This window comes from Anneissia japonica, unplaced genomic scaffold, assembly GCF_011630105.1.
Source record: "Anneissia japonica isolate Jap-2015-1 unplaced genomic scaffold, ASM1163010v1 scaffold287811_len124530_cov185, whole genome shotgun sequence".
NCBI classification, from domain to species: domain Eukaryota; kingdom Metazoa; phylum Echinodermata; class Crinoidea; order Comatulida; family Comatulidae; genus Anneissia; species Anneissia japonica.
In genome coordinates this window covers 24802-39337 of record NW_022756030.1, presented here as the reverse complement: position 1 = coordinate 39337, position 14536 = coordinate 24802, and the positions used below count along the sequence as shown (strand labels likewise).

General features: G+C 34.5%; 2 protein-coding genes across 2 annotated transcripts in view; one reads left to right on the top strand and one right to left on the bottom strand.

Moving 5' to 3' along the window:
• LOC117123829 (disheveled-associated activator of morphogenesis 1-like) overlaps positions 1 to 8326 on the bottom strand; it is a 58668-nt gene extending 50342 nt beyond the window's left edge. Inside the window, exons 1-2 of the mRNA XM_033269856.1 lie at positions 8229 to 8326; positions 2047 to 2114 (exon numbers count right to left, since the gene is read on the bottom strand). The gene's annotated coding sequence lies outside the window, so the exon portion shown is untranslated. The remainder of the gene's footprint in view (positions 1 to 2046; positions 2115 to 8228) is intronic.
• A 2273-nt stretch (positions 8327 to 10599) lies between these two features.
• The window catches only part of LOC117123831 (kinesin-like protein KIF6), a gene marked incomplete in the record, with an annotated part of 17006 nt that continues 13069 nt past the window's right edge, over positions 10600 to 14536 (top strand). Inside the window, 6 exon segments of the mRNA XM_033269858.1 lie at positions 10600 to 10781; positions 11336 to 11520; positions 11909 to 11951; positions 12339 to 12443; positions 13874 to 13983; positions 14137 to 14266. Of these exon segments, the coding sequence (XP_033125749.1) occupies positions 10722 to 10781; positions 11336 to 11520; positions 11909 to 11951; positions 12339 to 12443; positions 13874 to 13983; positions 14137 to 14266 (633 nt within the window).

The window sequence follows — 14536 nt, the reverse complement described above, 5'->3', positions numbered from 1 at the left end:
TTTTCGGCGCCTACGATATTTCTTCTCACGACCTATCGCAAAATCAAACATGAAAAATTCATCCGCATTTATTTTTTGTGTGGAACACAAAAAAATCAAATTTCAGTCTTTTTTTACATTTTTTTCATTCTTAGGAATGCCTAAATTCAGTTTAGCAATTACGTATTATATTTATAAATCTTTATAACATTATAAAAAAATTAGATTTTTCTTAACAACTGAAATTTTGCCTGGAATGGGGCTTTAACAGTGGGTCGTTATATTTGCAAACATAACATTACCTTTTCCTATACTTTAAACTGATCGCACAGTAATGTTTTCCATACCCAAGTTATGTCGCATGACCGGCTGTAACAGACATCGCCGAATCGGTCTATTGTGCAACAAAGTTGGACCACCACCAGCATTATGATAGACAGAATTAGACAGTAAGTGGTGAACTTCATCAAAACTTTCTATTCCGTACTAAAACGGGGAGAATAAAATACCTCAAAAACTTTACCAAAGAGAACATTCAAACTTGGAAAATTGTATCCAATCCAATGCAGTATGATCAGCCTACAAACATTCATAGTTTGAGTGTAAAGACAAAAGACTCCAGGAAGCATAAATGTCATCAACTACACTATATGCTACATTGTTTATTTGGGCCATGCTATTGTAATGAATCATATTGTACAAGGGTGTCAGCTGTGACACTGTGCTTGATTGAATAGCCAGCCTCACTGGGCAGCCTTGTGTAGAAGCATCACCTGATACAAACCAATTTCAAGTCCACCATTGGGCATAAAAGCCTACCCCCTGTTTTTGAGTACGGTATTTTCAAGTCTGTATTTCAAGTTCACCATTGGCGTTAGGCTGAACAAGATCAATATGAAAATATGCAATCACAATGTGGGATGCAAAAATAAATTAATACAAAATGAGAAATAATAATAATTAATAATAAATCAGAAATATTTACCACACCAATTAAAAAATTATCAAAGGCACTAAGAGAAGAACAAGAAAATAGAAAGCATAGACATTCTTTTGTATAAAACAAAATTTGCAGACGGTACAGAAATGGGTAACAGATTCCAAAAATGGGGGGGGGGGGAACTGAACATTTAGTTTTAATTTTGGTGACATGTTCAATTTCCATAGAACAATACATGCAATCTAAACTTCATTAAAAAATTAAAATGCTTATTAATCACTTTAATACTTTAATTATTGCTAATAGAAACAAATTGAAAATAATTTCAACCAATGTCATTGACCTTACTTGACCCTACCAACCATAATATAAAATAAAGGATCCAACTGATCCAATCCAAGTGTCGCTACACTACAGTAGCAACTTGATTGTTTTCTCTAGAGCTAAAACACATGTTTAGTACAATCTTCTCTGTTCTTATTACCCCTTGAGAATAGAATTTGGGTTGGTTCCCATACTTCCTGACAGATTTACTACAGTAGTGGTCTGCCAATTTCAGGTAAAATAATCAGATATTCACAGTACATAGCAGTACTACTGTAGTGAAATGCTAACAAATGTTTACAACTACAGAAATAATTTCCATATTCTACTTCAATCAGAAATACAAATTCATTTAAAAATTGTGTAAAAATAGCCATTACCATTCTTATAATTATTTTGAGAGATTTCAAGGCAGTGGCAGGCAAAATAAAAGAAATTTTAAAAATTATTTTTTCTTTAATTTCCTTTTTTTGTAGGAGCGGTTCAGCTAACTGGCCAAAAAAATAAAAATTTTCCTTTTTTTCAACACCATCTTTATTGGCGGGCCGATGTATAAAAAGAGTCTTGTCAATACCTACTGTATACTGAATAGTTTATTAATCTGCTACCATCTCATGTGTGTTGCTTTTGTAGCCCCTTGCTCACTAATTTGTAGATTTATAGTGAAAAAATTATTTAAATAGGAACAGAAAGAAATGTCCCTAATGGTAAAATGCCTAAAAGGATGGTGCTATGATATATTTGTTCCACATTTGTGCCGGCATCTGAACAGGGTAAACCATAACAAACACTTTGTGTCTTACCTTAAACAGATATAATTACTTCACATCTGGCTGGCAAACCTTTGCTGTTTATCAATAAGCTCAGCTTTCTAAACAAAATAAAAACAACCATTACTGATCATGTGTTATAGTTAAAGAACTTTAGTACCTACTGTATTTACTATGGAGTTTATTGTTCAGAACAGCTTCTGAGGAGGGGCTGCTTTTATTAGAGGTAAATATATATTTGAGGAAGGCATTTAGTCCAAATGAGGCTCCAGAAGGGGGCGTGTTTATTCAAAAGTGGGGCATTTACTCAAATACATACGGTAATTGTCAAAATTGGACTATTTTTAGAGTTTTTAGAGGACTGTCTTCAAAAATACTAAAAAATGTTGACATACATGGTAATTCTTAAATACTTTTAAAATGATATAAATATAAATTTATTAATGAAAAATAAAATAGAAAAGCTCTTCTTGCAACATAGGACCTTGGGTTCAAAACTAGACAAACTAAGCACAATATAGGGAAAAAAAATTATCAGTGTTATTTTTTTTTTTAATTAAGTGAGTGGTTGACATTTTGATTGACTTTTTTTTAAATTTATGACCAGCAATTTTTTTTAGCTAAACAAAAACCACATTATCGACTCAAGTGTTAATTACTTAAAAGTGGTTATTTGTACAAATGTCATGGATGTGATCTGTGCAAATTGGTTATCTGCGTTACTGTTTGGCAATGTTGTTACAGTAGGCCTATCATCATGGCCATTGTGTGGATTTTTTTACCTTTGACATACAGTAGGTGCTATGGAGGCTGTGGTAAACTTTTTTACTAGTAGTAATCTATATTTCCACAAAAGCTGTCAAAATTTGAAATCACCTAAACTATAACTTTTTCACCAGAACCAGATAGCTATCAATTCTATTGATCGTTTTTCTTTATTACTACAGTAGTACTGCAGTTCACCTTTCAATTGAAACATGATACAATGTCACTGACTAATGTAATGCACAGATGGGCAAAGCGTGGCCCACGGGCTGTTGGCCCGACAGTGATTTTTTTGCGGCCCGGGAAAATGAATTCAATACCCTACTTGTGTGGCCCACCAACCATCTTTGGCTAGAAAACACCTTGTTATGACCCAACAGTAAAAAGTAATATTAAAAATGAGCATAAAGCAGTATAAAAGCAGTTGCGTGAAGGTTTTTGGATGGAAGTGCACTGGGAACATAAAAGTTTAAGTGTGGACCTCAGTGATAAATCGAAAATTAACTTTGGCCCTCTGACCAACTTTTATGTGTACCCCTGAAGTAATGTATGTAATGAACTCTTATGTAGTTGGATTTATGTAGTGCTTTATTTACACCAAAATCGCAAAGCGTTTCTTTATATCTGAGCAACCAGTAAACCGGATGTACCAGCTAATCTTGTCTGTCCACAACAAATTTTAATATAAAATCAGTTGGGACAAATTTTGACAGATAAAAATTAAGACCAACTCCATATTGACCAGGAAATAAACATTGTGCTACTGTAAGGTATGGTATTCTTTATACTACTGGAAAGAAAAAATTTCAAGTAAACACCTTTATGTAAACATGCTAAAACCGTAATTCAGTAAGTTACTAAATAAAGCACAAAAGAAAATTATAATCTATTGTTGTTACGGAGATGAAATGCCACTAAATTCAATAGACACGGAAATAGGACTGCAGTGTGAATAGAATCAAATATATTTCATTAATACCACTGACAATATTAATATCTAATATTCATATCTAACTCCACACTTAATTTCAATTCTGGAATGGATGCAGGGGATGCAGGCGGTGCCATCGTACATCCTAAATTGTATAAAGAAAAATAACTGTTGTATGGTATTATGAGCATAGTGTAGTAGGTCTAACAAGATTTTTAAGGTATGAGAGTGCAAATTCCAGGAATGTAGTGGTCCGTATTCTCAAAATGTTATCACCTCAGCCCCAACCATGGCGAGACTAAGGACTCTCACGCACCCGCACTCATTACTGGCGAATCCCGGCTTCCACCTCAGCAGTTGCATTAAAAATAAGTTATTAATCAAGGAGAAAAATCAATATATTTGTCAGTTAATGAAAAAGACAAAATTTTAAGCACAAGAAAATAATATAATATTAAACTTACGGTTAAGTTCTTATGCTATGTTTTTCTGTTTTTAATTTTAACTCGATCCCTTCTTTAAGGATCAAATGGTCATGGTATGTTTTCAACTCTGAAAATGCTATCAATCCATTTTCTAAATTGACGTATTTAATGCGTACAGTATTTACTTTTCATTAAATTAACTTATGATCCTACAATTAAAGGAGACCACATTTGCGTCAATCTGTCGCATCAAGATTATGTAGGCGGCACATAGATGTCAACAATTCATCATAAAAAAAATATCTTGTATTATTATGGCAAGCATTTAATTTAAGACATTTATTATATCGTGGTTTCAATAGAAGACTGTAGAGTCAGACAAAAGCTACACGTTAAAAAGTAAAATTATTTTCAGATTTGAAAAATATCAACCAAACTTTCTGAATTTGGATTTTTTTCTTCCATTTCTAAATTTTTAAAATATAGTAGAACCACTATAAAGGGAGGACAACTCTGGGACCAAAATTGTCCCCATACAGTAATACTGTAGGATACAGTTGTAAATGGCTTTCTTCTGCCAGTCAAAACCTACCATATTATATTATGAATTATGAAACAATCCCCATTCCAGCAGTAGTGGATATCATAATGAGTATGAAATTAGAACAGTTGACGTTCATCTGTTCAGAATTTAAGTAGGAAATCCACATACCATCTGTTTAGTATTTTAAATGTCTAAGAAAATGATTTTGAATAATTACTATTGTTCGTTTCTTTAGCATACTATGCTACTGTACAATAATATCAAGTTTAAAAAAAGATATAAGGAAATGCAAAAATGAATTCTTGGGGGGTTTTTTCACCATATATATAAAGGGTGACACTTTCAGCATATCCTAGAAGGTCGGCATTTAGGGGTGCTTATAAATACTGTACATAAAACAACATGATGGCTTTATCAACGAAGTGTCTTTATGAGGCTTAGGGAGTGGAGTTGTCTTTATTCATAAGAAAAAGTCCTATTATAATGGGAATTGAATTCAGGACCGTGAGATTAGAAGTATCTTAACCACTAAAGCTATTCAACTCCACTGCATGTTTTCAACTTTCTTGAATTTCATGGCATTCTGTCTGGAAGTAAAGCCTTCCCAACATCAAGCTACATTGTAATGTATCTACACTTTTTTTTTTTATAAGAACACATTTTATAAGAACACTGAGGCTGAAATTGCTGAAAAATTAAGAACAAAATAAGAACAAATTGAGACGGAGTTCAACAACCGGAGCATTTTTTTGTGGGGCCATTTTTTGCTGGGCCTTTCTTTCAGGGGCCATTTTTTGCAGGGCCGCTTTCACCTCCCAGTACAGTGTATACTGCTGTTACAATAATAATTGTCCATGTTTGAAAGTGTGTAAAATAAGAACAAAATAAGAACATTGTGAGCCTGAAATTGGCCAAAAAATAAGAACACTGAGCCTGGGCAAAATTTTACTGGTTCTTATAAAAAAAAAAAAGTGTACTGTACCTGGGTTCTTCAGTACAATTCTAAACCCATGGTAAACAAAGCGATTAGAACTACTGTACTGAAACTTGTATCAAAGCAGAACCATAACAAATAAGTCTTGATTGAATAATCCTGGAATGTCAGGGACATTGCAGTATTTTATTGCAATTAGTTTTCATCCTTTTTATATCAATGGTAATAAGCATTCTAAAGGGTTCTCTTTTGCAAGGATAAGCATTATCAGTAATAAATAATAGAGCAAATGCATAACAATAGTAATAGGACTTCAAATCCTTCTGCCATTATTTCACTGTCAAAATCAAAGCACACCAGGCTACCCAGAGAAGTCATGGGCCGTAGCGCCCCAGTGGCGGAGGCCTAGGCCCTAACATTTAGGAAAGGGACCAGGGTGGGCAGGAACAGAGCCTAATAAGGCCTTTTATTATGTAGTAGTTGTCTAATTTAAACAATGAAATTCAGTTTGCATTTGTTTTGTTTCTTTATTTGTTTAAAATTTAATCTTTAAGAAATACACTTCAGGTCCATGGCTATAGTATTGTAGGTCAAAGGCTGTGAAGACAGGACTATGAAATACTGTATAGCACAAGTCTCCTCATTCCAGCTACAAAAATAAACAATTTCTTAGCACTGATTCTTCTGGCTTATAGTTGTCCCAGTAGACCGTCTCTAAATTTGATCACAAAATACAGTAGTCGGATAAAGAACCCAATCACACTTACATCGGCCTAGGACCGCCTTAACTACGACTGACTCAAAACTTCCGCTGGTATTTTAAGTCGGCTTAGGGGCATTCACACTTCCTCCTTTTAGCTGGGTTTTTGCATAAAATATTATGGTATTATAATGTCACTATAAGATTTCAAAATTTACCCCTATCAAGGCAACCTTGGTGACCCAGGTCCAATTTACGTTCAGATAAGTCGGCCCAGGCCTAGCATTAAAGTTGCACTAAATTTAGCTCGCCTTTGGGTCAGTTTATAATCTATTTGTTCACATTTAAAAAGGCTGGTCTTGAGCCAACGTCACTATAGCATTAGTGTGATTGGGCTTTTATCAGTGTAATTAGGCTCTTATTATTGGTAATACACATGTGGTGCGAGAAACTAACCATGTGAGTTTTCACAGTTACCTACTTTACGCATCAAGGGGTTCAGGACAGGGTTTGGCATAATGTCCCCAGTGACATGTCATGGGGAACTACTTTGGAGCGAATGCAACCGTTGTTGTTATAATTCAATAATATCAAATTTTGTACTATCAGTACTTTGTTCAAGTTTTTCAATGTATAGTAAAAAGTATTTTCTTTAAAAATACACATTCATTCATGAATAGACCATTTTATCAGATTTATTTTGAAACAGTGCCGCCAACTCACAACTCACTGGGGGACTTCCAGCGGCCTAGCCTGAGCAGCTAGCTAGTAACAAATAGAGCACCACGCAGTGGATAACTCGGCTAGACCTTCGCTATGCAGCAGTAGACAGATAGGATCTTGCTAATTACTGTAATCACTGTATATGTAAACATTGAAATAGTTTTTTAAGACTTGGACTTGTTTTTAATTAAGTTTTTTTTTCGTTTTAAAATATTTGTGCTCGTTAGTAACTTAGATTTCGTAGAGCAAAATGCTAGGCCTCTGAGAAAGTCCCCCAGTGGCAGTTGCCAGGTTATCGGAAATTTTAATTCGAATTTCTCAAAAATGGTCTATACAACTTATTTTTAAAGGTTTTAAAATATCAATCATTCATTTTTGTTAAAACTAATGGAAATGTACAGCAAATCCTGTACTATTATTTTTTTCTTCATTCATTTTACTATGTTTCAAGCATTTAATGCAATTTTTTTCTGTAAATTTCCTCCACATCAAATTCAAATCATCACTGGCTTGACTTTGGAAGAAAAGATAAAGACATAATTGCAAAATTAATGGTAGAAAGTTCATCTTACAGTATGCCATCCACACATTTAAAAAATTCAAATTTTACTTTTATTTCACATTTTTTCATGTTTAGGATTAGGAACATTGAATTAAGAACTTGAACTTAAAGCAGATATTTTTATGGGCCTATTTACATATAAATCTTTCTAAAAATGCCTTAGCTTTCCCCTAGGCCTAGCTAGGCCTATGCCTCCACCCTTCTTCCTCCTCTCCTCCTAGTTGCTAAGCCCCCAAGCAAGCAAGGCTGGGCTTTAACTCTGTACATACATGTGTCTTACTTACATGTACATACATGTTACTTACATGTGAATACTTTCAGTTAAGCATAAAACAAGTATAAAACCACGGCTGAAATAAATAGGTGTGTAGGCCTACCTTAGGTCAATGATCTAGCCCAGGCCTATCACATCAGTTACATTATCATTACACGCATATGGATGGATGGGATAAACAGCAAGGGTGTGATCCTGTGAACCGTACCCTCTCTCAATTTATTCAAGGCAATCCCTCTTCTTCGCCAAAAATTATGATACAAACAAGCCTAAAATCCTCGCAATTCATGCTACATATTGTTGTTTATCTCCTTTAAAGACGTTATCGTACGTTAGTAAGTAAATGCACGAACTTACCTCAGAAACAGAGGAAAAATAAATGCATGTTCATTCTCGATCAATTTGACGAGAGGCCCTTGTATTCAAAGATGTAAACCAAGAGACTAAACGCATACTGTGTGTGTGCCTAGCTAGTGTGGTCTGTGAAGCGTGAAAAAAACAATTATCCATAATATCATCGATAGAGAGAGGGAGCCTGTATTATTCCCACCAGATCAACCACTGATCGATAACTGCCTTGATCTGTCTGCTGATCCTAATAGAACTCCTTTTAATCTTTATCATTTTATAACAAAACAAAAGTCAATTTACATTTGTAATCAGATTTGTTTTGTAACCCACTTTATCGATTCTACTTTTTTTTAAGCAGTTAAATAATTATTATGTAGGCCTTTGGTATGAAGGGACAAAAATGTGCAGCCATGCCATATCTTTACTATTAGGGTCTATGTTTTAATACCGAAGGCGAGTTTGTTTTTGTGCTAATACATTTGCACCAGTTTGATATCGTTTTATTTTTTTGGGTTTTTTTTCCCCTGACTGCCTGTGGTAAGGTAGCCCAATGTGGCAGCCATTCATTGTTTTTAGCATTGGTTTTCTCTATGGTTTTACCGATAGGCCTAATTATAAAGTTGATAATTAAATGTGAATTATGGAATTACAGAAATTACAATGAACGTTAAAATTTCGTACTAAAAAGATATGTCTTGTTAAAAATTATGTAATGGTAATGATAGGAAAATCTTATTTTTAGTTCATTAAGTTAACTTTATTTAACCAGGAAGGCCCAGACCAACAAAGGGTTGTTCTTCTGGCCGTTAAACAAAACTATACATATTATTTTAAAAAGTTTTTAAAAAAAGAAATTGCAAAAACAGGTCAAAATAAATTATAGGCCTAATGCTTAAATGAACAGAATGTTGCTGTATTTTGTATATTTAGCGAAGACTATTCAATTTTAATGCTCCTTTATACTGAGCTTCGTTTTTTTTATACTTATTTATACTCTGGTAAAGACAATACTAGATTTGAATGTCATGTCTAAAGTTTTAATTATTTGAACAGTATTAAAATTTCCAATTTATAGGAAGGTAACATATTATGGAGAATGTTATATACACAAATAAGGCGACTCAGTGTCTGCATTTCGGAAATGGTTTTTCATTCCATTTGTTTTTCTTCCTTCACCGTCCAACTTGGACCTATTAATAAGATCTTATTAATAGGTCCATGCTTGAAGTGTCCCATCGATGCCCCACAAATAGGCCTAATTATTCTTACTTTTTGAGTACCTGTACCATTGGTTTCAAGTTAACCCTAAGTAATGTTGCAGCCTATGGTTACCACCAATTTATGATCAGATATTTTCTAATACAGGGACCCCCTCCAAATGAAGACCACTCTTGGGACGGGTGCTTGGTTTCGTTGTTAGTTTAGCAGCTTTGGTTTCTGATTAGAATAATTGAAAGATAAAAATGATACCAAAGATACAATAGTTGGTCATTGGGACGACAAAAAGTGGTCTTAAATGGAAAGTGGTCTTTAATAGGAGGGGTCTTTAATTAGAGGGAGGCCTGTTTGTAGGTATGTCTTTTATCAAACGTCGGGGATATGCTGTTGAGATCGTCGTAATAATATTTAATAAGTGTTTACAATAGAAAATTCCAGATTAGTATGAATAAAAACATAGACTAGAAATTAACTTAGGCCTACTAAACCAAATGAGGTTCCCTAAATCTATGTGGGTGGGAGAGGCTGTGCATAGAGCATATACGTCCCAATATGTTGGAAGGGAGGTCCCGGTTTGCGCTCCCTTTCAGCCCAGTGCTAGATTATTCAAATCAGGGTATGAAACTCACAATTAACCAAGTAGGTAAAGATGTATTGTCCCACTGGCATGCAAAATACCAAAAACAAATATCATAACATTTAATTTTTAAATTAACTTTCACATTTTAAAGTTATTATTTAATTATTATTATTATTATTATTATTATTATTATTATTATTATTATTATTATTATTATTATTATTATTATTATTATTATTATTATCATTATTATTATTATTATTATTATTATTATTATTATTATTATTATTACTATTATTATTATTATTATCATCATCATCATTCATTATTATCAAAATCATCCGGCATAAAATCCGTGTACACATCTTTTAATTCAATAATTTCTATGCTCAAGTTAATAATTTGTATGTTACTGCAAAATGAGAAAGTAAATTTGAAAATTATTTTTTATGATTTTGTGTAATTTTCAGGGGAAAAACATGGTAAGTTCATACTTACCAAAAATCTTATAACCTTACTCTTGCGTAACGGAAAAGCGATAGAGGGAAGTGTACCAATTATTATTGAGCTAGACTTGTGTATTTCTAGTATCTTTGCTTGTGGTACACTGTGGTAGGCTAGGCAAATATTTTGTAGTAAACAAGTTGTCCGTTGTTCACAGTGCCATATTATAACTATAATGTCCTTCTCATGCTTTAGTCATGGTGAAGCAAGGTATACGAATATATTGCAGAGTTAAGCCAACAAAAAGCAAAGTTGGGGTAAGACGAAGCATTATTTTAGGTCTAGGCCTAATGTTTTATGTATGGTAACTAAGCACGCAAACCCTGACCATCCTTCTTGGTTGGGCTGCCTAGTAGTACGGTAGTAGGCCTAAAGGCTAGGCCGAGCTTGGTTTGGGTTGGCTCTGGCTAAGCTCGGCTTTGGCCGGACTAGGCCTAGGGCTACCTGCAATTCTTAATGCTTGCTTGAAGAATTGGGTCTTGTTTAATTAAGCTTATGACCCATCCTATCCATATTAGTACAACAAGGCCAAGAGCTTACAATATGGCTCTGCAACTGTACATTCATACTGCCGGGAAAAAGAATAACTAGTATTTTCCACTAAATTGCCTGTGGACGTTGGAATTTTAAGTATTCCTAGGCTACTACTATTCTATGATGAAAGTTGGGCTAGACCTCCCGATAGGCCTCCAGCTTCTATTTCACCTGCTTGCTAGTATTAGGCTACTGGGAAATACTTCACATGATACAGTGTGGAGATATTTAGATGACATTTCATGTAAAGCATGCTAATTATGTTTGGTTACTACAGTTGTATGATATTGAAGAAGATGAGGAAAACTACAGTCAGCTCAGTTTTGTTGTCCCAAGAGAACTTGCTGCAGGATTCATCAACAACAAAAAACAAGAATACAAATTTGCATTTGAGTCTGTATTTGATCAGAAGGCAAAGCAAGAAGAGATCTTTGACAAAGTTGCCAAAGGTGTCTTAGAAAAGTAAGCATTTGATTTTACATTTAATTACTTCTATTTGAATGATTTCTTTTTTATATCACACAGGTTACCAGGTAGCTTCCATTGTTTGGGTGAACCTATTTTTCAAATAAACCCCTTTAATTAATAAATCAAATTACTATACCTCATAAGTGTTAATTTGGTAATAATATTTCATTGGTCAGTTCAACTTGTTTTGTTACACAGTACAATATTATATACTACTTACCTGCGTGTGCGTATTTCACACCCACCCCCCACCCCCACACCCACAATACCGAAACCAGATTATGCACCTGTCAAGATTGTTGCTTATTCATACTGCCTCTACATGATCATTTATGATGTTATAGGCTTCAAATGTAACATGATGTACAATTTTTTCCCCCAGTGCACTACAAGGCTATAATGGGACCATCTTTGCCTATGGTCAGGTTGGTATTGATTTTACATTGAAATTAGGATTTGTACACATGTATATGATACTAAATTGATTTTTATCAATTCTATGTTGTTCTGTAATTGTAATGTAGTATTGTATGTACTGACATAAAGGTTAAAAAAAGAGAGGAAATTACATTTTCTTGCTTCAAATTTCCTTCTCTTCCAATGGAAGTTTCAAATAAGCCATTTCGTAGTTTCTGAACTGTGCATGCTTGTATCTAAGGTCAAATAACATAAACCTATGTTGCATGCATTGTGTGTAGCTTTGTTTATTTTGATTGACCTTGATATGGGCATGCGCAGTTCAAACTATGAAAGTTTGAATTTCAAAATCTTCATCGATATGTTTACTGAATAAACATGTTTTAATATTCCAGACTGGTAGTGGTAAAACATTCACAGTTACTGGAGGAGCTGAGAAATACTCTGATAGAGGCATTATACCAAGGTCTCTGTCCTACCTTTTTGAGCAATACCAAAATGTAAGTCGTTTTAATATTTATTTGGGAGACTAGATCTTTTGTATCATTTTTCCCATAATATCCTACAGAAAGTACATGTAATGTAATGTAGTTAGTTTTATATAGCACTTTATACTTTTGTCGCAAAGTGCTAGAGGTGTGGACTAGCTCTTCCAGCAACTTGCTTCTCCCTTAACACTGTGCCCGCCAAACATGGAGATCTTTCTGTTTGGTAATGCAACGCTTGACCGCCAAACACGGAGATCTCAGTGTTTTGGGTTTTTTTACGGAATCCGATAGATGGGGTAATTACATGTACTAAAAATTTGAACACTATATTCAGTCTCAACTGTAAGTATTTGTTTGTTTACATTAGTGTAGAGCAGTATTGATTTACTTTCACAAAATCGCGATTATCTGAGCTTTGTTGTGAAAAATTGCGTCACTCTCCAAAAGTGAGTCATTTTCATTTTACTGTTACAGGTCACAGGTTGTGATTAAAATAAAGTGTTTGGTACCATTGTAAAGCTAAAATGTTTGTAGTTCTTGTAGTACTCACTACATCTCAATCTGATCACATACACACTTTCAACGAGCTTCGGAAAAGTGTTAAAATTTGCTAAAAAGTCTGGCGGTGGCTGATACTACTTTTTCAAACCCCTGGCGGTCAGAGTGTTAAGGGTCTCTTCGTGTCTGACTTATCCGGTAAGCCAGTAGCAGCTAATCTGATCTGTCAACAATGGGGGCTGAATGGACCAGTACACCGCGGTAACCACCTACTTGTCTCGACAGATGCACCGGGTTCATAAGTACGGTATTAGTGGTTCTTTATAATGATCCAAAGTCAAGTGTGAAGTCTGACATTGGAAAGACCACCGCTGTCATATAGGCACTTATGACTAAGCCTTGCTTAATTTTTTATATTCATCTTTATGTCTTCATTTATGCAGTCAGCTGATGTCATTAATGTAGCTGTGATAATAAGACTGACCGCCCATATATGTGGAAGTGGTTGGACTCCCAACCTCGAGGTCGGGGGTTCAAAACTCTCGCTGTGCAAGTCGCTTGTGGCCTTGGGCAAGGCACTTTATCTACGGTTGTCTCTCTCCACCCAGGAGTACAAGTGGGTACCTGGTAGGTTCAAACACAACCTGCGCTGAACACAGCTGCAAAATTATGGAATTCCCCTATGGGGCTTGAGTGTGTGTTCCATATGTGCTTGATCCAGTGATCCGGGGGTAATAATGTTCAATCGCTTCGAGGTTGTGTCAACGGGAGGCGCTATATAAATCCAGAATTATTATTATTATTATATATAGTCATTATGTGCCTATATATGGTCATGATGTGATGTCATCATGACCATATTTAGGCACAAAATTAGATAGCCTGAACAGGGCCTAACATTTTTCGAAATACTGAGTTGTCTTTTTTTTGTTTCATTTTTTTAGAGTTCTGCATTTGTTTTCACCACACATATCTCATACTTGGAGATATACAATGAACATGGGTATGACCTCCTTGACCCTAAACATGAAGCCACCAAATTGGAAGACCTTCCGTAAGTTACTAGGTTTAAATTCTGCTTAATGTTGTATACAAGAATTTTTTTTGCCAGTATGATTTTACAGCACATAAAACAGTAGATGATTAAATGCATGGCGATCACACTAGCGAGAATTCAAGATTACCCATAATTTTTTTCTCTTTTTAGTAAAGTATCGTTGATGGAGGATGGCGATCAAAATATTCACCTTAAAAACCTATCGATCCATCCAGCAAATAATGAGGAAGAAGCACTGAATCTGTTATTTCTTGGTGATACAAACAGAATGATTGCTGAGGTATGTTTGTAACTATGTCCAGTCATTAATATGTTAAGCTCTTTCAATCACCAGTGATTTTTGATATCGTACTCCAGTCTGACATATTTTTTTTAACTTTAGTTTGCTTTTACAATGCATACACAGAGCACACACTAATAACATTTAATTTTTAATAAGTATATATTGCACTTATGTTATTGATAACCATTTACCTTTTTAGTTCCTATGCATGTAATGCAATAGGAACTATTGTAATCACTCTTGCTATTTCCTATGTTTTTTATTGTG